Source organism: Dermacentor albipictus, chromosome 1 (assembly GCF_038994185.2).
Source record: "Dermacentor albipictus isolate Rhodes 1998 colony chromosome 1, USDA_Dalb.pri_finalv2, whole genome shotgun sequence".
NCBI classification, from domain to species: Eukaryota; Metazoa; Arthropoda; class Arachnida; order Ixodida; family Ixodidae; genus Dermacentor; species Dermacentor albipictus.
Genome location: NC_091821.1, coordinates 436,691,930 through 436,714,754, shown reverse-complemented (window position 1 = coordinate 436,714,754; position 22,825 = coordinate 436,691,930). Strand labels below are relative to the sequence as shown.

The following is a 22,825-nucleotide window of genomic DNA, read 5'->3' as shown; positions in this document are numbered from 1 at the left end:
GAATTATTGTCATGTGCTCATTGGGAAGCTATGGGTCAGCCGCCAATGGCAATTTCGCCGCAGGGCAAACATCTCCCGCAATCCACACTGCCGGCACGCGGAAATGAAGGGCAAGGACAAACCCATCGCGGGCTACCAAGCCGGAATCGTGCCAGCGGCACACAGACGCAGCTACTAGGCTGGCTCGTTTAGAGAAATTGGCATCGTGCCTTCTGAGCTAACTTGCGCTGCACGGGTCTCCTACCATCTGCACCAGCTAGATCAAAATACCACAAACACGGGGAAAGAGGCGGTGACGATCGCGGCAGAGGCAAGTAAATATACTTCGCGGGGATTCACACTTGGCGTCTGAAACAAACACGCTACAATGCCGCGCCCTGCACAACTTTGAAGGCGCAGGAACCCCGGGCCCGCTCCACTGAGGCCGAAACTACCGCTACTTCAACGGCTACACTCACACGCCCGCCGCCACACTGAAGAACCGTTTTGGTGACGACACTTTCGGTCAGATCACCCCATCGTGTGACGTCATCTGTTTTGGCTGCACACACCCCCTCCTCGGCCGTTGCCGAAAAGAAAACGGATCGAAGGGCGCAACCGTGAGCGTGGCTCGACTGCACGGGTGCTCGAGAAATAGAAGCCATCTGCGACGCAGTTATCCGCTATATGGAAGAGCGATCGCAAAAACTCGCGGGTGCGACATCTCGTCGCGAGCTCCGCGCACGCCGCGAGGACACACTTGCGGCAAAAGTTAACGAAAGCAGACTTCCCCACACGACACGATCGTGCTGCGTCCCCGGGACATTAAGGCGTCTCAACGAAACCAAATGTAACAATTTCGCAGATCACGTCCGAGCGTACTGCTTTAGTTACGTTTCAGACGTGTGCACGGCAGGAAGTGTAAAGGAGGTCGCAACGAAGGCGCGACAAAAATGAATGGGAATGAATGAACAACCAAAGCACAGTCTCTCACACACACACAACACAGGGGTCCAGTCGCACACAGACTGGGAGGAGTCGCCTACCGTTTGCGATTCTGCGATGCGTTGGTGTCCGCTGACAATGTTCCAGAGTACGAAGAAGTCAAGGAAGCCGGTCAATGCGCACCCTCATGCAAGAGCAGACTGTGAATCACTGACAATCAACAACCACAAACCGGCCACCCTTGTACGCGCGTTTTTGAGGTGGCGTGATCCGCGTACTCTCGTCCGCAGCGCGCGCCGGGCGTCTGCAAGGTCACGTGAGGCGTCTTGTCACACCGCGATTGGCCGCACGCGTCAAAAATTGTCCAGGGTTCCGTTTACGTTTTTAAATTGGTTATTAGTTGTAAATTAAACGTTTTTATTATGGCTAATACATTTATATTGCATTGTTGCGCAGTTTTGAAAAACTTTTGCCTTTGATGAGCATCGTGTCATGGCGACACGCATGCAAGTTTCGTTGTGGTGCCGGCGGTATGGGGGATTGTTGCTGATGTCTTATCTAATTTAATTTAATTAGGTTAACGTAGTAGTATTAGTGATTAGTTAAAAAGGAATATTTATTACGTCCGTGACCATCAAGTTCACAGCCCTAATTCCTGGAGGCTGGCCTATTTAATCGGTAAGCGCACCTTGTCAACTGGTTCTGAAGCATTTGAAACCGTACGGTGAGCTTTTGCCCTGAAAGAACGCCTGTGTTCTTGTTCAGTCTTCCGAACTTCTCATCAGAAGGTTCGCCCGAATCACGTGCTAGTTAGAAAAACTGCCTTTTATACGAATGCAGTAGGTAAAAAGATCACTGACGCGTCAGCGCGACATTTCCTGTGATCGCCGTCTGTAAGCCCACGTCATTCTTGGGGATGAACATGTTGGCAATAATATTCAAATAACTCGCCGATTGTCACCTTTTCCGTGATCCTGCCGCGCCTGACCATGCATATGGTGTTGACCACCATTGTCCACGATCTCGTCGCTGCTTGCATTTGTCTGAAGGCAGGCTCATGTGATTCACTGTATAGTTTAACAGTTTCAGGATATCTCGTGATCAAGTCTGAGTTTAATGCCTCTTCTTGATCGCAGTTGTTACTACGGTACCTTTGCTGGTTGCCGTCTTCACCTATGAATGAAAATAGTATCAAACTAGCGACATTCGTTATGTTATCAGGATCAGACGTAAGCGCAGCTGCAGCACGCCGTGTTAACAAAACATGCTTGCGTCTTGTTTCGGTCGTGGTATCGTACTATCGTGCATGGAGGCCACATACTATCAGTTAACTGTGTAGCTGGTCATGATTCACAACCACTGAAATCACGACAGAAATAAATGTATCATACTTACAGCGGGCGTAACGTTAAAAAGCTCAACAAGGTGACCATAGCCATGCGTAAATTTGGGACGCCAAAATTATTCATTGGAATCAAACCTTCACATTTGCCGGCATACTTCTGCCACAGGCTATTTCAGCATTACGGACTGCAAACAATTGTAGAAACAGTACGGACTAGTTTAGTTAATTTACTCAGTGGCTCTAGAAGCTAGTGCGGATAAGGTAATGTGTTGGACAATTATGGCCGTTATGAGCCTCCTGTGCTAGTAAGAGGCAGCTTGAAGAGTCATTAAATACAGTAGCAACTGTCATTTGTGCAATATTCAGCATACTGTAGTTACATTCATGTCAGTGCAACCGTAACCATGCACAGAAATGTTGCTGTGAGCAAGAACCCCTGCTAAACAAACTAAAAAAATAAAAGTGAAGTATGTTGGTACCAAACATCTCTAACCGAAAAATTCCAAGTTATGTAGTAAATACACTGCTGTAGGATTACACATTTATGGTGTAATTTACGGAATGAGTTGCGCTGCACCCTTTCGCTTTCTCATGTCGTTATCGGCATTGTTTCTGACTGCCATTTGGTGTGCTGACAAATTTGGCCCTTCAGACTTTGCATTCGTCAATGTATTCGGTGGCCCTATCAGTTCCTTTATTGTTTATGGTGTCCACTTTTCACACAAGTCCTCCTTGTCCATCGCTGGTAGATCTGGTGCCTCGATATTGGGCAACATCGGCTTAGCAGTGGTACCATATATCTTATATCCCACCTCTAGTGCACAGCTTGGGGCAGGTGAGCATTCTGCCTAACATGGAATTAGAAGTAGGCTTCACTGTCCACGGCTCTTCTGAGCGACATGTTGGATGTACACAAGCTCAGGCAGCCTGGACGATATTTGTTCAGGCCCGGGCCGGGCTCAAGTCAGCCGGCATATTTTATTGGTCGGCATCGGTGCTCAGTGCCACTGTAAACCTACAATTTTTCTAGTGGTGAGAGATGTCCCCTGGCCTAGCACTCGTCTGCTTGTGAGGATTCTCATCTCGAATGGGGGCCTTATAGTGACATTTAGGCATGGTCACTGGGTGACCCTTGACCAACCACAGACGGCCCTGTTGGAGAGCATCTGCCGCAGCTGTGGGAGACAGACTGTAGAGCTGCCACCGGGTGGGTACCTGCCAGTAAAAGCACGCTGCCGGCTAGGTGCTCGGCCATTGCCGACCTTAACGCTTAGAAAGAGGTGTACCTCCCCAAACCGAGGGCGCCTCACCTGATAGGTGCTTTGAGAGTCTACATAGGAAATTGCCACTGTTACAGTGTCTGGCCCTCTTTCTTGGCGGCCGAGATGTAGAAGCGCATACCAGATGAGCATACAGCGCAGCACCCATTGCCAAGTTGAAAGTGCCTCGCTGAAGAATAAAATTTGTTTGAAAAGATCTAAAAAAAGAAAGAGATTATGTGATTGCATGCACTGTGTGAATTGGCTTAGGCAAGGCATTTATTGCTGTTTGCTAAGAATGTTGTTCTTGTTTAGAAACAATTTGCAAGTAGAGCATGCAATTAAGCTGAATACATTTTCACCGGGAAATGCCTCGCTCAATGTAAACATGTGCTCCAACACCATGTACATGGCGAACAGAAACCAGAGACTGTTGTGCACCCTGTGCTCTGAACCATACTCATCCTGTATGAAATGTTTCTCAAAGTACCTGTTTGCACTATCAATGTGCTCCAGTTCCACTGCGATCTCATCACCGCGTATTGATGCTACCCCTTATGGGCAAGTGTGCGCTCACGCTCCAACCCATCTTTATTTGCATATCAATGCTGCTTGATTTTGCTACAGAATGTTGACCACACTGCGTGTGTTCGTCGCCCTCCAATGCACATGCAAAGTGTGGGCACTACGTTGCAAGAAACCAAAAGCTGCGGCATCATTGTGGAGCCATCTATGGACTCCACAATGCATAGAAGCAAGACTATTGGCTAGTGAACAGCGTTTAGGGATTAGTGTGTAGGTATTGCTGTAGGAGGTAGGGAATAATGGGCTTGTGTCTACCCTGAAGGGCAACAGCCAGCAGCAGCCAGTTCCCACTAATTGGCAGGAAAGAACAAAGAGCTTTACTGTTAAAAGCCATAGAAAATGTTGCTCTCTGCTCATGTAGGATAGAACCCATTCTTCACGGACGTTGTGCAGCAGATATACGAAGTCTGCATAGTAAGCAAAATGGGATTCTCTCTAAATTCTGTGAGAAAAAGCATTTGGCTGATATGGCACATATGTATATATCGGTTATAAGCGAAGGTTTCTTTGATGTTTGCAGCAGTGTCTTCACTTCTATGTAGATCAACTCTCCTCACTTAAGCACATTTCTGCTCTTGCTCTCTTTTTATTGTTTGATACTTTCCCCACACTGAGCAACTTCTGCAACGAACTTCTTGTTCACTTCTGTGTAGCCAAATCCTTCAATGTTCTGTTACCGGCTTTTTCTTCTCTTCTTTGTAGCTTAACACTCTTCTCTCGGTGCACACTCAAGTCCAGATTCTGTTCACTGCAATATCTTTCTTCACGCTTGGCTGCTTTTGATGCCGACTTCATCACTTTTCCATCCGACTTCAACTCTTGCCTTTTGTTCTGCTTGTCTATTCGGACACTTACCCAGTGGTACATACCTATTCTGGCAATTGATCAAGAATGCTCAAATACCCAGTGCCACATGCCCTGTTGCACATACTTAGTAAATCAAGTTGTACATTTGGACACATACACACTGGCACATGCCCGATTGCATATATGCAGTGGCCCAAGGGTTTTAAAATGGCAGGACACCAGCACCCTGCACCCACAAACGGTGGGGGGGGGAGGTAGTGGCAAAGAAAGTGTAGCAGCATCAACATAGAGGAAGAAGAGGACAACGGCGGCTTGCTAGGGACAGGCCATTGCCCAGGAAGCAAAGCGGGCACATGGCTCAGCTCATGCGCAGCCGGCAAGAGGGCCGGGTGTTTTATCTGCTGAGGAATGACCGTCAGCTAGGACCTTCTGCTCAGTACAGATATGCTCCTGTTTATTGTGGCGTGACGTCATCATTGAATTTAATTGATTGATTGACTTAGCGCCACAAGATTGGTGACCACGGACAGTGGACATAGCTGATGACAACAGCAAAGCTTCCAATGATCAGCACGGAACCACCGTCACGGATGACAGCGATCGAACAACCCCTGCATCACAGCGCGATGTGGCTGCTCTCTTGCTGAGGTTACCCCAGTACTGGCCAGCAGACCCTCAACTCTGGATCGCTCAAGTAAACAGCCAGTTCACCATCGCGTCAGTCACATCGCAGACTAAAAAATTCAACCATCTAGTATCCTCACTGCTGCCCGAGATTGCCACTGGGCTTCACGACTTGATCCTTCAACCATCCACCAACAGACACTTTCTACAGCCTCACGAGTGAACTCATCAAACGCATGACAATGTTGGAACTGCAATGGCTACGGCAGTTTCTCCAAACTGAAGAGCCTGGGGATCGCAAACCTTCACAGCTCCTGCGTCATTTTCAACAGCTCCTTGGAGACAAGGCAACCACCTTTGATCAAGATTTGTTTCGAGGATCATTCCTACAACATTTGCGCAACTCCGTCATGAATGCACCAAGTCCCGCTGTTTCACTCGTGGAACGTTCAGACGTCTCCACGTGCACCCCACGTCCAGTCGTTCCACTCAATTTTCGGCGCACTGTTTTCAATGCCCTTCATAAACTGTCCCACCCTGGAATCTGGGCCACGCAACATGTGGTGACACAACATTTCGTCTGGCTGGGCATCAACAAGGACGTACATGTCTGGGTATGTGGTTGTCTGGTATGTCAACAATCGAAGGTTCACTGACACACAAAGGCGCCTTTCGGCTCGTTTACTCCACCATCTGAATGATTCGGCAAGGTTCACATTGACATTTTGTGGCCATGGCCGCCAACAGACAGGAACTTCTACCTCCTAACCTGCATAGATCGCTTTACCTGATCGCCAGAAGCTTTGCCTCTACCCGACGTCCATACTGAAACCCACGCAGAAGCGTTTCTCGTGGGCTGGGTTTCGCAATACGGCGTACCATCTACTATTACAACCGGTAGTGGACGCCAGTTTGAATCAGCACTATTCAGTAACCTGCTGTACCTCATAGGCACTTCTCACATGTACACCATGGCATATCACCCCATCGCCGATGGCCTTGTTGAATGTTTTCACCACTCAGTCAAGACCTCGCTCAGAGCGCAACCTGATGCCACTGACTGGTCTACTTCACTACCCCTGGTTATGCTGAGTCTTCAGGCTACACTGAAGCAGGATCTGTGCTATGTGCCTGCCGGGATGGTTTTTGGAGCACCACTATGCCTTCCAGGGAAGTTCTTCAAACCTACCGTTTCATCGCCGTGGCTTGACCCCACTGTGCATCAACAGGCTGCGAGCTTCGTTCAGAACACTTCGTGCTCCTGAGCCATGCTGTCAGCACCGTACCACATCACATATTCCCAAAGAGCTGGCTCTATCCTTTTTATGTTTTTGTCCACCATGGCTCCATGCGAAAACCCCTGCAGTGCCTTTACGACGGTCCATACCATGTCACTCATCATGCCGACAAGCATTTCACTGCGGACTTCAATGGCCGACAGGACACTATTTCTATTCATTGCCTGCCTCAAACCTGCCTTGGTTAAGGACACACTCCCTCAGTCACCGGATATACCAATTAGTTTAAAGCCAGTTGGTCTTTGCCAGTCGTCAAACACACTTCAACTCCCAACATCCCGACCCAAAGTCCTCAAAGTAGTGTTCTGGCTACCTGCACAGCTCCCTCAGTAGGGAGGGGGGGGCTCCTGTGGTAGCATCAGTGTAGAGGAAGAAGAGGAGAATGGCAGCTGGCTAGGGACAGGCCGTTGCCTAAGAAGTGAAGCGGGCATGGGTTTCAGATCACACGCAGCTGACGTGACGGCCCGGTCATTGATCTGCCGAGGAATGACCGTCAGCTAGGGCCTTCTGCTCAGTAAAAATATGCTCCTGTTTATTGTGGCTCATCATCATCACTGATTTTGCACACCGCAAAATTTGGTTTCAAAGAGGAGTCTTGACTGACATGCCACCCTGTCCTAAATACGATTCATAAGAGCGTCGCAAAAGGTGTAGCTCACCTCACCATCTTGCAGACCTGCTTGTCATCAATTACATTTTAGTGGAGAATTTCATAATTGACGATACTTTGTTTGCTCAGTAATGCTCACTGTAATGGACACATTGCAAAAAGTGAGCACCCCCTGCCATATGCATGAGGAAGCGTTCGGAGCGCTGGGTGCGAGAGTATTTGTGTGGAAAACATTCCCCGTCGTCGCCTTGTTGCTACCTGCGCCATCGAGTTTGATTGCGTGAAATCAAGCTTGGGTTGTTTGCTTAGCCGTCTTACGTCGTATCAAAACGACGAAGGAAGACTGCGTTCCGTTTTCTTTTTTGGACTCGGGATGGACTTGTGACTTCGTGATGCTCAATCGCCACCAACCAGGTGTGGAGCTCTCTGCACTCAACAACCGCGACCATGCGTCAGGTCCATTGTGGTTGGGCATTTAAAGAAGAGTGTTATGCGAACAACATTATGCTTAATCTGAGCGCTAATGACCTACAAGTTGGTCTTGTTTGGGCAGCTTGCACCTGCCCCATTGGATTTAACATCTGTAGATTCACTCTTGCTTTTCTCTTCCTGTAGTGTTGTAGAAGCTGAACTGTATGCATCACAATGCACATTTAGCTGTGCACACTGTTACATGTATGTATTAAAACAAAGCTAAAATGAAGCCCAAGGATGAACTGGAGTGGCTTGAGTAGATGCTAACACATACAACCTGTCACATTGCCAGCTGTCGAAACAGGCTGCATTCTGTCGGCTAGCCTCTGCTTCATATCACTCACTTACCTCACACTTCGAGGGGCATGATTGTGGCCTTAGCGCCATATTTTCCAAAGATTGCATTTATGTCATAACTCGTCGCATAAAGTAGCCAATCTTTGTGCTATCAGAAGCATAGCGATGTGCGAGTCAGTATGACATGATTTTAAAAATAATTGTTAGCAAATACAACCTTTGATTTTCGTTTCCACTCGCAATAAAAATGCGTGTGTTAGCTGGCGCGCACACATGCGCACAGTTTCCGCCTGCGAGGTGCCGGCGGAGCGAGCCCGCGCGCTCTGAAACCACTAGCCGATGCCATTCCGCGTCTGGCACACCGACATCCTACTTCGCTGTCATTAACATGCTGTTACATGCCTCTTAATCCATGCAGCGACCATGCTGCTGCACTTCAGCCTGACTGGAAGTTCAGGTGTATGTGAAAACAGCACGTAGCCAGAGTGGCTAGAAATGTTTAAAGGCTCAGCTAAAATTGAAGACGGGCAAATATCATTACAAAAAACTCATTACAGGCCAAAATTCATGACGTATACTTGTTATAAAGTGCTCATTGCGAATCCGAATCCCTGAGTGCTCGTTTGGTTACCACACTGAGCTGTCCGCATTCAACCGCTTTACGGTGTTCACCCATGACGCTCTCTACAGAAAGAATGTTATTCTTGCCGCTATAATTCGTAGATCCATACGCGATGCAGTGCGCTGGCGTGGCATTCAGAAACGTGGACACGGGAGCTTGCCCGAGCATGCCAGAATGTCCAGCCAGGCGGGGAGTCTTCTGTTAGCTTTCCAACCGCATAGGGGGGCGCTCACGAGCGCTCTCAGGTACAATGAGTGGGAAAAAAGCTTGTCTGGGCGTTACATATTTGTGGACCGGAAATAATTGCACAGAGAAGAATAAAGAGTTAGTGGAATGCATAAGCGCTGATATTAAGGGTTTCACGAATGGTGCTGAACTCTTCCTATTAGATGACATGAGTGCCCACATACAGGATTTAGATGGCTATACCGACAACAACGGAAAGTCTATGCTAGACCTTTGTGAGCAACATAACCTCGTTATCGTGAATACAGGGCCTAAGTGTGAAGGGCAGATCATGTGGGAAGTAGGAAACCGGCAATCAACCATTGATTACTGTCTGATGACGGAAGGAATTCATAAGTTGAGAGAAATGGTCATTGATGAGGAAGGGTATAAGCAGCATAGGGAGTGACCATAAATGCATCATTTTCAAAATGGGATATGTAGTTGGGAAAGAGAGCAAGGAGTGCAAAATGGCCAGTTCAAATTTGAACGCTGAACGAATAACAAATATAGTCACTAGAGTCGAGGAAGAACTTAGCAAATGGCCAAATAAAGGGTGGGAATTTAGTGAGCTTCTAAGTGTAGTAACGACAGAAATACTGAAAGAGAAACAACACGTTCGTTGGAAAGGAAAAAAGAAACGGAAAAGCTGGTGGAACAGAGAGATACGAGAAGCGATCGCCGAACTACAGAAAGCATCCCGAGAGCACAGGCAGGCAAAGAAGGCGCAGTTGCTGTAAGATGAAGTAGCCAGTAAATGGGAAATATATCGGGAGAAAAAGTCTACGGTTCAAATACTGGTGCAAGCGAAGATAAAAGGTGAAAGTGAATATTGGTTGTCAGAAATACGTGAGAAAAAGAAGGCCGCGCCTAGAATATTTTGGAACCACATAAAATTATTAGGCAGGAAGTCGACAATGCAACAACATATCCTAGACAAAGATGGAAACCGACTGGAAGGAGAAGCAGCAGTAAATTACATCCGAAAAATAACAGCCGAATCTTTCCAAGGCAATGTGTGGTTTTATTTGAAGAAAAAAAAAAGAGCATGAAAGAAACCCAGGTGGAAAAGGAGCTGGTGCTGACAAATTTCAACTTGAAGAAAGCCAAAAAGAAAATTCTTAAGCGCACAGCCACAGGGCTATACGAGGTTCCCATTAGGCTTATAGATTAACTAGGGCCAAAAGGTAAGGGAGCTCTGGTGAAAGCAGTGGAAAAAACTTTAAAGATAGACGAATACCAGACAGTTAGCAACAAAGTAGAATGAATTTAATTTAGAAAGGTAAGGGGGAGAAAGATAGAATTCACTCGTATAGACCGTTGACCATTCATCGGTAATATAGATGCTAGCAATGCAGGCAATCAAATTAAAGCTTTAAGCATGGGCAGAGAATAATGGCATTTTGGGAGAACTTCAGAATGGCTTCAGAATAGGTAGACGTTTGGATGATAACTTATTTGTTCTTACTCAGTGTATTGAAATATCAAAAGTAGAAAGCAGACTGTTATATGTGGCCTATTTAGACATTACAGAAGCTTATGACAACGTAGACCACAACATTTTGGGGTATATTCTGGAAGGGGAAGGTTTAGGTGACGATTGTCTACAGCTTTTGAGAGAGATTTGCCTAGAGAATACAGTTTGCATTGAATGGTAAGGGATGAGGAGCGAGGAAAAAGTTTGTATCAACAAGGCACTGAGGCAGGGGTGCCTATTATCCCCACTGCTGTTTATGATGTACATGGTGAGGATGGAGAGGGAGCTAGAAGGAAGTAATATCGGGTTTACTCTCTCATACAAACAGGCAGGTACAGTAGCAGAGCAGCAGCTTCCATGTTTATTTTATGCGGACCACATTGTGTTGCTAGCTAACAAGCAAAGTGGTTTGCAACGTCTGGCTAATATCTATGGACAGGAAGGCAACAATTTAGGTTTGAAATTTTGTCTTAGAAAATCAGGTGTTATGGTATTCAATGAAAACAGTGAACAGACAGTGGCAATACAGGGCCAGGAAATGCCTTGGGTAGCAGAATATGAATACCTTGGTATATGGATAAACGAAGGCAATAGATATTTGGAGACACAGGAAAAAACAATAACAGTGAAAGGGAAGAGAAATACAGCCATAATGAAGCACAGAGTGTTGTGAGGAATACAATAGGTACGAGGTGCTCCGAGGTATGTGGAAAGGTGTAATGGTTCCAGGACTTACTTTTGGAGATGCAGTTGTTTGCTTTAAATCAGGGGTACAATCAGGACTCGACGGGAACCAAAGGTCAGTGGGACGCCTCGCATCGGGCGCTCACGGTAAGACTACAAATGAAGCGGTGCAGGGTGATATGGGCTGGAATAGTTTTGAAGTTAGGGAAGCTCGCAGTGAAATTGAGTATGAAGAACGACTGAGGAATATGGAAGGAAGTAAGTGGGCTGGGAGAGTGTTGAGGTTGAAGAGGAAAAAGATTGATTCACAGTGGAGGAAAAGAACTTGGAAGCTTACCAGCAAGTATGCGGCCTGTAGGGTGGGCAACACAGCAAAAAAGAACATCAAGCGGAACGTCAGAGAGGCTGAAATAATCTCATGTGTGGTTGCAGTGGAAAAGAAACCTGCCATGAGTAACTACTTAAAAAGGGAAATCAGGAAAGAAACAATTTATAACTCAAGGGGATGATCATTACTTTTCAAAGCTGTCGAGATGCCTTAGAACATGCACACCTATAAAGCGAGATATAAGAAGGAAAAAGAAGCATGTGCTTGCTGTGGTAAAGCTAGGGAAACTATGGAGCATGTTTTATTGGAATGTGAAGTCTACCCAGCGGTTGATTTAGGCACCACTGGCCTCCTTGAAGCCCTTGGGTTCAGCGAGAGCAGTGGAAAAGTAAACATGTCCACAATAAGGATTAGTAAAAGGCAATTGGAGTATTAGTGGAAGAAAAGTAGGGAATGGACAAAATACGGAGGCGTACAAAAGCAAAGTTCACAATAGGGGATCAGAAAATTTGGTTGTGGGAGTTCTTTTTTCTTTTTTTTTCTTTTTTGTTCAACCTAGGTAGGAATTAGGCAGTACAATAGCACAAGCTTAGTAGTGCAACCCACTGCCCCGTCCCAAAGGGGACGCTCATAACATCCATCCATCCATCCTCACGCATGTGCAGCAGCTTTTTTTGTAACGTGTCCATTCAGTTACATATTTCAGTGACCATTTACATGTAAGCAGTTACTCTCTTTGTGAGACAAACCGTATCAGGTGACGCAGTTTTGAGAACACGAATTCGGTGAACACTACAGCAGTATGCCTGAGGTCATGCCATGGAGCAACTTTGCGAGTGCACATGTTCAAGCAGGCAAACACAGGGTTTCAGTATTTGTTTCTACATTGAACCGAGGCAGGTATGTCTCAATAGTGAAGGCCTCTTAGTATGTGTAAGGAGCTGTAGAGGACACACTGAAAGTGCCAGGCCATCTTGTTCTGTTTACTGTATCTACACAATGGTAATAAAAGTTGAGAAGAAAGTAACGTAGATGTAATAGATTACTTTGTCGCTAATAACAAAGTAATAAATTACTGGTTGTCAGTGATAATGCCAAAAAGCAATTATTTTGAAGGTATCATTGCTCCACAATAGCAACAGGAGTACCAGACACGATGCAAATTGCCACAAGTGTGTTTGCACAGCACAATCAGTGCACTGCTCTGACATTGGCAATTGTTGCAGAACAAATTAAAAGACTACAAAAAAAGACATGGACAGGAGGAACACCATGAGTGCTGCTCTCTGTTTTGTTAGTGTTCTTTTTGCACTCTCTTAATTCATTTAATATCGCGAACCAACTTGCCTAACAACATGTCTTGACATTTTCTGTCAGTTGCACAAAATGCCAATGCCAAACACATATCTGAGAAAATGAGTGTCACCATTTAGTAGCATTTAGACCAAATAGCGGAACCATTAGGTTCAACTGAGATGGTGATTCTGAAGAGCCCACCGAACAAACAACATCTCAGCTGTAAAGGCATATATAGGTGACATACATACGTAGTTGAGTTCATAACTGCATAGCTGTCAACATATACCCAGTGTCTGTCACCATTCTAAAATATGATGCATTGTGAAAGTCAGCTTTAGGTGCACTTCAGGTTTATGCATGTTTCGAGAACATTTATTTGAGTTTGTGGTTCAGTTCCAGATGAAATTCTGGTTCAATACCCTCGTGCTGGTGTGTATAGCTGCACCGCATACAGTGTCTTCCCTCATTGGACGTCAAGTAGTGCTGATTTATGTGCATGACGCTGCTTTGATTAGGTCATGGTGCAAGTTAAGTTCAGCGTCTTCTATTTTAGATGCCTCAGCTTTACTGTTCACGTCCATCATGCTGTTCATATTAAAGCTAATAGCTTTCTTAGGCACTTTCGGCCATTTTTATACTAGGTTGGTATTAGGCACATCTGTGGACAGTGGTTCGACTCGGAAAGGAAAATGTTTGTTTGCACTCCTTTACTCTCTCTCTCTCTAGCTAGCTCACTCACTCACTCTTTCATCAACTCTTTTGCTTGTGCATTTGTGCAGGCTATTTGCTTACATTGACCATCATCATCAATATTTTGGCAAAATTTTTTGTTGTTGATGTTTTGCACTCTCTTTAGCACACTCACTGAGGCACGAGCCTTGGTGGGTCAGAGTGTTTGTTGCTGTTGAGCGGCTGTAAAAATACAGGTCTTTGCCATAGTGTGGAATCAATGTATGTACTAAATATTTGTGTGTGTGCAAAGTTTTTGTTGCTTCTCACTGCGAACATACTGGCCCGATCTCTCTGGAAACCTAGAAAGATGTCAAGGTGTGGGACTTACCAGTGGGTCATTGCACACAAAAATCGGGGCTTCAAAGAGTGCTGCTTCAGGGAATGCATTAACTGCGCACTCAAACTTTCTCAAGCCAGCTTTATTCCTATCTGCACATTGAGCTCATGCGTGTGCATAGATTATTTGCCATTCTGCAACAGAGCAATGTTGATTAAGAATCTAATGTAAACTTTTTTGTCCTGCTTATATCAGCAAAGCTAACATCGTTGCCTTTACAAGAGAAAGTTGGGTAGATTGACTGCCATTTTTCAACAATGCCGTGTCGATGAACAGCATCACAAAAGCTTCCTCTTGTGCTAGTGACTTCAGTGGCAGTGGCATTCTTGGCTTGGGAAAAATCATCTTGTAGAAGTCTCTTCTCTGCTTATGATAGAGTGCATCTAATATCCAACTGGGGATATGATATCTGCTTACAAAAGAAAGCTATGAATGTTTTTCAAGCTTTCAAAAAATGTAGCGCGCCTTGTCCTGTCTTTTGTTCCTTCTTTGTGTGCCGTTACCGTTGGCGCTTCATTTTTTGAAAGCTATGCACCAACTAGCCCCACAACCTGTTTTACTGCAATGTTTTTCAAGCCTTTGTAAGATATTTGTGAAGTTCTGAATGAGAGCTAACATATCAGGTCTTCATTTTCTTCATTGTGTGTGGCCACATTATTGCATACATCCTGTAGGAATGAACCATGCTGCACATACTGTGGCACTGAGTCTTTCTTTGATAATGTCCATGCATGTCTCTCCTTCCTCACTTCTCATTTTTCCTGAGCATTTTCCCTGCACTTTGCAGCTGTTTAGAAAAACAGCTTGCTGCTGACATGCCAGTTTTGTGCAGACTGACATAGATGCAATTTTGACATTAGACACTGCCTGCAGATCATTGGCCTCTCATAACTTCTAATTGCCTGGAGCCCTTTGATACATGAACAGGTGCCCACTCTCATCAAGTGGGGCAGCAACTTGGTATTATGTTGATCGCTATGTTTTGGCATACGTTTTGTGCATGCTGTTATGACAAACATGCGCTATCAAGTACTCTGGAGGGCTCACATCTGTGCCATTGGTTGCTGCATGTGGCGTCTTTGGCACTCAGTTTTATATTTTACCTGTGTGAGCATTGAAGGGGAATGTGTAGTGTTTAGTTTTGTCACAGAAAAGTAGTGTACTGCAATGGCTGAGTGTTGTGTCGTTTTTAACTGTTGAATGTATCATCATCATTATCATCATCACCATAATTTATTCTTGCTGAGGACCTCGGTGCACAACGTAAATGGCGATGCACAAAGAATGAAAAGGCACTAAAGTGAGACGTCACAGGCCTGCAAGTATCACTCCCGAAATCAAAAAGCCCTGAACTCACAGTTACATGAAAAGGAGCTGCAAAAATGATTAAGGAATTGATTTTAAGTGCATGATAACATGTATGGACAGTTTAATGAAGGAAGCAAAACTACACTGGTTCCAAAAGGAACAGGAAACAGGCACTGAACTGCCAGTAAAAAATATATGTTTGACATATATGTGTCACTTTTAGTAAGTTGCAGCTACATGTACATGTTGTAAATACAGTAAAAACTGCATAACAAAACATTCCTAGCTTTACTGGCTCTTGATTTTTGTATTCTACAGTATACATTGTAGAATGCCAGAAGCTTACTAATTCTGGAGGCTTCATAAACACTCTTATCATGAGTTAATCTCTTGAAGTACAAAAATTAGTAATGAAAGAACTGCTTTGAGAAACAGCATCAAGTTCTGTGAAGATCGAGCCCTTTTTCTGTACCACATGAAACTTGGTGCACTTGTGAACATTGTGACTAGGTAATACTATATTTCTTGTCATGCAATGTATGCAAACATCTCAAATGATTGAGCTGTATCAGTCTGCTTAAACTTGTGATTTGGTCAGCCATGCTTTCCTTTCACAGTATCTTATGAACAGGGACTTGTAGGACCTTAAGTTTCTGTTTTTCTGCGGCTCTTTCTTTATTGTACTTGTTGCAGATAGTTTGGTCTGTTTGGGGATCTGTGATCACTTCCTTGTTTGTTCTACTCTAGAACAGGGGCTGAAGTTAGCCATTGTTTGTGTCATTTTTGTCTGTAGTCCTACCAATCTTAATGGTGGTTTCTCAGCAGTTTAATGGTTCTCACGTGAATGCTTCATGATGTTTAAACACATGGATGGGAGTATCATTTTGCTTGAGGCGTGATGTTATAGACCATACAGGCTGCTGCTTTAGCGGTGAGGATAAACTTTGGTAAGTGTTCAATACAAGTGCACAATTACTGTTGGTGTGCTTAGTGATGGAAATATTGTGCTTTATTACATTTCTATGTTTGTACAAATGACCTCATCAAGTTGACTTATCTGTTTACCATAATTAAACTTCCATTATGACTGCACGATGCACCTTTTAGGGGCTCCCATTCGGTCTCATTTAAATCGTGAACCTTAACAGGCAATGTCATCGCCAGGGGACAGTCACAGATTTCTGGTTTCCTAAGCTTGCTTACAATAGCGGTAATTTTTGTCATGTGATGTACTCTGTCATGGAAAGCTACACCAGGATGCACTGCTTAGCACCTGTATTGCCACATTGGGCAAAGAGCAGATGACATACTTGAGCAATGATAACAAGGGCAATGAAGTGCTTGCTCTATTTCTTCTTTCTTCCGTTTCTCTTGCATGTTCTGGCTACTGCAATGTGGCATGTTTGCATGCAGCAAGCGAATCTGGCGTGAGGCTTGTGTCCACACTGCAACAGCTTTATCTCTGTTGCTCTACATTTGCCGATCAGGCGATGCGATGAGTGGGACATCCGTTATACACGAATGGAACTGTCCACGTCTATGTTGTTGCTGTTTTTTGCTTGTGCCTCTTGCAATTTCATGCTACGCAGTTACGCCCAGCCGATACAGTACACATTTAAGCTTGCACAATTAAAAACTACTAATATGTTTTTAGAAATAATAAAAATGTGGCTGCTGTATGATCTGAAAGCTCCGTCTGATTTAATTCGTTCCGCTCTATAACATAAACATTTGCATTTGTTGAAAAGTGAGTACAAAGGTTGGGGTGCAGATATTTTACCTATACATTCAGACCAGAATAAACTGCACTCTGCATCAAAAGTTTATGGACGATGGGACCTGAGAAAATGGAATTTCCAAACAGACTGTCACCATAGCCAATAGAACCATATGACACTATGCTTTTAGCATATGCATACTAGCACAGGCTGGATGGATATTGATGCCAGGCTAACGAAATGTTCAGCTTTCTTTTTTTGAAGTCACAGAATTGATAAACTTTTGTTGGCTATTGTACGTCACTTTAGAAAGCTAGAAGTTATCTTGCTGTATCTAACTTTATGACAACATTTGACTTTGGACAACGGAAAACATTGTAACTTTCTACTTATTTGCAAAAATGTATACACAGAGGAAATTGAAAACATCTTTCTTAAGCTGGAATAGGCATTTTGCTTTGTTGTATTTTGCTGTGTTGCATAGCAGCTGAATGACTCCGTTTAATTTACTCTTGTTAACGAGGAGTGACGGCAACATATCTTCTTTATAGTGCAGAAGGTCTACAAGCACCTTCCTTGCTCCCTAACATCAGTGTATTAAGTAATTGGCCTTTTGTGTCGAAATACTAAAGTTACACTAATAAAAAATAACAGTGCAACGATAAAAGATCTATTTTGTACAGCAGTATTCTCCTTTGTCACTATTGTTGTTGAAATATTTTCCTAAACCTCCTTAAGTAAGTGTCATCTGTATTCTGTAAGCATTATCTCGAAGCTAATTTTTTTTTTTCTTTTTTTCAATTCTTGCTACATGTATGTTTCACCTTCAAATTAGATGTCTTTATTAGCAAATAAACCAGTGTATTACACGCTCACCTGTAAATCAGATGTCTGTATTGGCAGACAAGTGAAGCATACCCTTTCATTACCATCCATGCAGTTAGGTGGTGCAGCAATAGCACTTTATCCTCATGTTTAACAGACCACTACTGCAGGGCTGTATTAGTGATTCCCTAAAACAATTCCAATTCTGTATGAATGCATTTCGTGCTAAGAGAAGTCTTTGGGAGTTGATAATACAACTTTAAGTGCTTTGCAATAATCCAGTAATTTACAGCATATATTGGATTTTGCATCTATGCCAGTTATGCTGACATCATTCGGCACATGTCACCCCTACCAATCTTGCCTAGAATAGTCATGCGACATCGCTTAGACAAGTCATCTCATTGGCTTTTCATTTGAATTCACCTGCAGTAGATATGTATGCAAGCGTATGATTACATTGGACAAGTTTTAAGCCAGTATGTCAAACCTAAAAATGCATGCAGACTTGCGTTGACCAGGATTGTAAAAGAAAGGACAAGAGAGTCGATGCACAAGGCTGGTAGCAAGTAGTACAATGTTAATACAACCATGCACTTCAATATGCAAAACACTGGCATAACATGACAAAGCTTGCTTTTGTAAAAAGCAATGCACCATGGTACTGCAACCATGATGGCAACAACCAGCTGATATGAGTGTGGGGAGCAAATGGTTTGATTTAGAATTTTGTTTGATGTATGCAGCACTGGTGCAACATGTTACCTGCTAAATTATCGGAAACATGGAGCTGGATGATGAAAAAAAAAGACAGGAGCAAAGCACACATTTTAAGATAGCATTATTTGTTGTTTAAGTTCTGTTTTCACTGTGTTGTATGTTCTGATGAAATTTTAGTCAATAAGGTATCACTGTTTGAGGGAATTTTATCATGGGATGTATTGAGTTCAAATCAGCCTTAGCAACACTGTGGACTGTTGAGGGCTACCAATTTTAAGTCGGCCATAGGCTATAGTACTTGTAAGTTGAGCACAAAAGCATCAGTTTGATTCCCAGTCATGGTGACCACGTTATCATAATTGATATGAAAAAAAAATGTTTGCATGCTGTGATTTTAATGCATGTTTAAAAATCATAGCTAATCAAAGTTAATCTTTAGCCCCCCACTGGCATCTTTCACACCCAAGGTGTTGCTTTTATGAGATTAAGACTATGCATACTTTTGTTTGTTCTTCTCGGCTGTGCAGACCATGTGGAACCTGCCTGTCTTACTACTGGGCATCTCGAGTGCAGTTGTCGCTGTCGTGCAGTGCGCCCCCCAGAAAGCTATCTCTGTCACATTGGACTCTAAATGGAGCAACACACCTCTTCACTTAGAAGCCAGGTGAGTGGTCTCGACATTGATTTCACTTCAGCTCTGCTTTATTACAGGTATCACAGGGTCTCTCTCTCTCCCTCTCTCTCTGTTCTTTTTTTGGCCATCTGCTTTTCATGTTATCTCCTTGACACTGTGTCAAGTGGATTAGGCAACATATTACACTCAGTCTGCTTGCTGCAATGATAAGCATAGCGTCAAAAAACATAAAAAGAAAAGGTCGAGTCTTCATTTCTTTAGTTATCTGGCTGTTTCAGTATTTTCCTTTTTTAGCCAGTGAAGCGTTGTCCAGAAAAAGAGGGGCAGAAGAACTTCTGTAATAAAATTTGACACAATGCTCGCCAGTGCTCTGATTAACTTTTCGTCACAGCCACACTTGCGAATTTTTCTCTCCGGAAACGCTTTATGTTGAAATGCTGATACTATTCTTCAAAGAAGGACTGTTTTTCCAAATGATCTTTTTTCTTTTAATCATGAAGTTTTCCAGCACTTTCCAGAAACATAGATGCTGTAGTACAATGCCAAGGTTCTGTTGCATTAATTTAAAGAGCAAATTTTTTTACCCTACCTCATGTATAGATTAGCATGAGGCTATGGAACAGCTATCAGCTATAACTTAGTGCTCGCAAATGCTTCACCTTTGTCACTCGTATTAATATAAGGAAGCAGACTAGAAGCCTCTGTGCCATGCCATTGTGCTGTTCTGATGCTGTCATTAATGCTCCAAGCATTGCTTTTTAGCGTAGCTATGCAAGCATTTATTTCTATCTACTGCACCAAACAAATGCTCAGATTTATTATGAACTGACGGTTTTGTAGAGCGGAAATATGTCAGTTGGTCCGTGGCAGATGTAATGGGACTCATAGTTGTGGGCATCGCATCAACCATTTAGTCACTTGTTTGACATATTGTGTACACTTGGTTGCAAGCACTTGGAGACACTGAACTCTGCAAAACAGAATTTTCTTGCAGCTTTAGAGTCCTAGGCATTGATCAATATATGAAACAGGCTGGCTGTGGGACAAGCCATACTAAAAAAAAAAAAAATGAAGTAAAATAAACAATTTCAAATCGCCTTACACATTCAGAACACACATGGCTTACATATGTTGCTAGTTTGTGCTGTCTTGTTCCTTTTCACGTAGTGTTGTTTCTCTTTTCTCATTGTTCTCATTGAGCAAAAAAAAACATGTATGTGTATATATTTGTTTTTTCTTTCTTTAGTGAATTTTTTGCCGAGGAAAGTAGTGACTACTTCTGGCGTTATGTGAACGACTTTCAACAACTGGACCTTGCTGCATTCTCTAACAGTAAGTCATAACATTGTTTACTTTTCCCCCACAAGTGCATAACGGTTCTGTATGTCTACATTGTGAACATTTCAGCCTTACTGCTTTCTCACTTGCATCTTCATTTCCTTCTGCTTAGTAACTTGTTTGGGAAGTCTTCATGTCATATTTAGTGGGCTTCACCTAAAGAAATTTAGATTTCTTTTTCTTGTTTTGCATGGGACATTCAGTATGCTGTTTTTGAATGTGTGCAATTTCGTATTTGGAATGTAAAACAGCGCGGAAAGACAGAACACCAGTTAAAAAAGGACACAGACATGGCGCTGATTCACAACAAGGTTTATTCCTCACGACCGCGCAATATATACTTGTGCAGTCTATTAACAAAAGAAGAAAATAAAGATGAAAGAAATGAATAAAAGGAATATATCAGACACTGTCACTGTAAGCCATACAGGTGCTTCCTTTTGAGTCTGTGCACTCAAACGTTGTAAAGTGGGCCATTGCGCAAACTTGTGATACACATGCCTTGTGAAAGCCTTGCCATCACAAGGTTTTGTTCAGCTTTAAGAAGCAAACTGAACGCCTCTGAAAGGCTGAATTCCCTTTTTATGTTGTGACCGCACTCGCTGAGTTCCTGCTGAAGGAAACACAAATGAGCCCCGAGACACTCACTCAAGCTCGTCAAAGGTGCAACAAGGGGCGAGACAATTCCGTACATTCACGGCGTGGCCCACAACCTCAAACGAATCGCTGGAAGACGTAATGTGTGGACGTGTTTTTTTTTTTTTTTCCACACTTGAAAGGCTGGATGGGTTGTGCGGGGCAGTAAACCCAAGTGCTCAAGAAGACCAAGCTTGCAGAACGAAACACTGCAATAATTTTGTACCTTTCACCGAAGGGGTGGTGTATTCCCTACCCCTGGCTTGCGGCAAGTGGTATATCGGCCAAACAGGCCGTTTGTCTGAACGAGCGACTAAGGGAGCACGCCTACAGCGTATCCTCAACGACATCTGGCCACCTTGGTATTCACTGCTGAGACAGCAGCTGCGTGCCAGACTTTTTGCATTGTGATGTTGTAAAACGTCACCAGGACCAGCTGACACCTGAAATTCTCAAGGCTTTGGAAATGGCTACACTAGGCAACAGGTGTATTAGCAGGCCTTTCATTGCTTTATCTAACAAAGAAATCGATTCTCTTGTTTCTTGACTTCGCATGTTTGTGCATGCACTCTGTACGACTTACAGTGATCGTATCTGATAGACTATTCCTTTTATTAAATTTTTTCATTTTATTTCCTTCTTTTGTCATAGACCGCACAAGTATATATTGCGCGGTTGTGACGAATAAACCTTTGGAGCCAGCGCCATGTGTGTCTCTTTCTTTTAGTGATGTTCCATCTTTCACGCTGTTTCGTATTCCAAGTATGCCCAGGCATCTAATTTATAAATTTAATACGCTGGCATTTAGGTATGTTCTGTGTGCCTGTCAGAACCGTTATTCAGCATATAAAGAAACAAAATGAAAGAGTGAGGAGAGAAAACAGGACATGGAATATATGTGCAGTGCTCTCTATTTGCTATGTGCCTCATTTAAAGTCTTTACTGTTTAATTTCACACAAAGACTAATGCATTTAAGAGTCAATGATGAATAGCAACTTCTTTAACTTGTATCCTTGTTAACACTGTTATGTTGTATTGCTCGTGTAGCCACTAAGGCGCACTAATTCACGTGAACCCGTTTCCTTGAACTGTCATGTGTTGAGCTTATTTAGTCTTATTTAACATTGTGTTAAGATTAAACTATTAATTATGTTAGCGCAGGAGGTTAGCTAATTCATTACCAATAGCCATGTTTGTGTGGAACTGTTTAATGTCAAGATGACTTGAGAGCCACAGTGCATGTCTTGTGGACAGAGATTGAAATAGCTTAACTCCAGGGAACACTTTAAATAGATTTTTCTTTTTTTTTCTTCTTTTCTTTTCTTGCTGGAAACATTACGTTAGGTAATCTTGAGGCAGTAATAGAAAGCCAAATTACTCAGTTAAACTGTTTTGCCGAAGATGGGCTCTAAGAATGGCTTGTTGAGTTAAACAATGCTTCTGGTGCAGCATATAACTAAGCATTCGAAGGGTGCTGGTGCTACAGCCAGGCAGCGTCATAAACAAAAGAGGTATCAGAAAGGAAGTCAGATTGTCACAGATCGTCAGTTTTGCAAGGGCAAGGTCAATGCTTTATTCACGCCCACTCTGCACTTCCTGTGGCACCAGAGAGGGGACGCCAGTTCACTGCTCATTTGCGGCAACTTCCTGCACAGAGTTTGGCAGCTTATCTCCTTCTCCTTCTTTTGTCTGCAGAGAGGTTGTTTAGATTTAGAGGT

The 22,825-nt window shown here is 43.5% G+C and overlaps 2 protein-coding genes across 5 annotated transcripts in view; one reads left to right on the top strand and one right to left on the bottom strand.

The window, feature by feature from the left end:
• The window catches only part of Acsl (Acyl-CoA synthetase long-chain), a 55,973-nt gene extending 54,788 nt beyond the window's left edge, over positions 1 to 1,185 (bottom strand). The window contains exon 1 of the mRNA XM_065439755.2: positions 1,026 to 1,185. The gene's annotated coding sequence lies outside the window, so the exon portion shown is untranslated. The remainder of the gene's footprint in view (positions 1 to 1,025) is intronic.
• A 100-nt stretch (positions 1,186 to 1,285) lies between these two features.
• Positions 1,286 to 22,825, top strand: part of Uggt (UDP-glucose-glycoprotein glucosyltransferase) — a 190,324-nt gene continuing 168,784 nt past the window's right edge. For 3 of the 4 annotated variants that reach the window (XM_065439714.2, XM_065439733.2, XM_065439723.2), the window contains exons 1-3: positions 1,287 to 1,602; positions 19,026 to 19,162; positions 20,379 to 20,464. In XM_065439714.2, coding sequence (XP_065295786.1) covers positions 19,029 to 19,162; positions 20,379 to 20,464 — 220 coding nt within the window. In that variant the 5' untranslated portion in view covers positions 1,287 to 1,602; positions 19,026 to 19,028. Of the gene's footprint in view, positions 1,603 to 19,025; positions 19,163 to 20,378; positions 20,465 to 22,825 lie in introns of all 4 variants that reach the window. The other variant, XM_065439706.2, reaches the window with a different exon arrangement.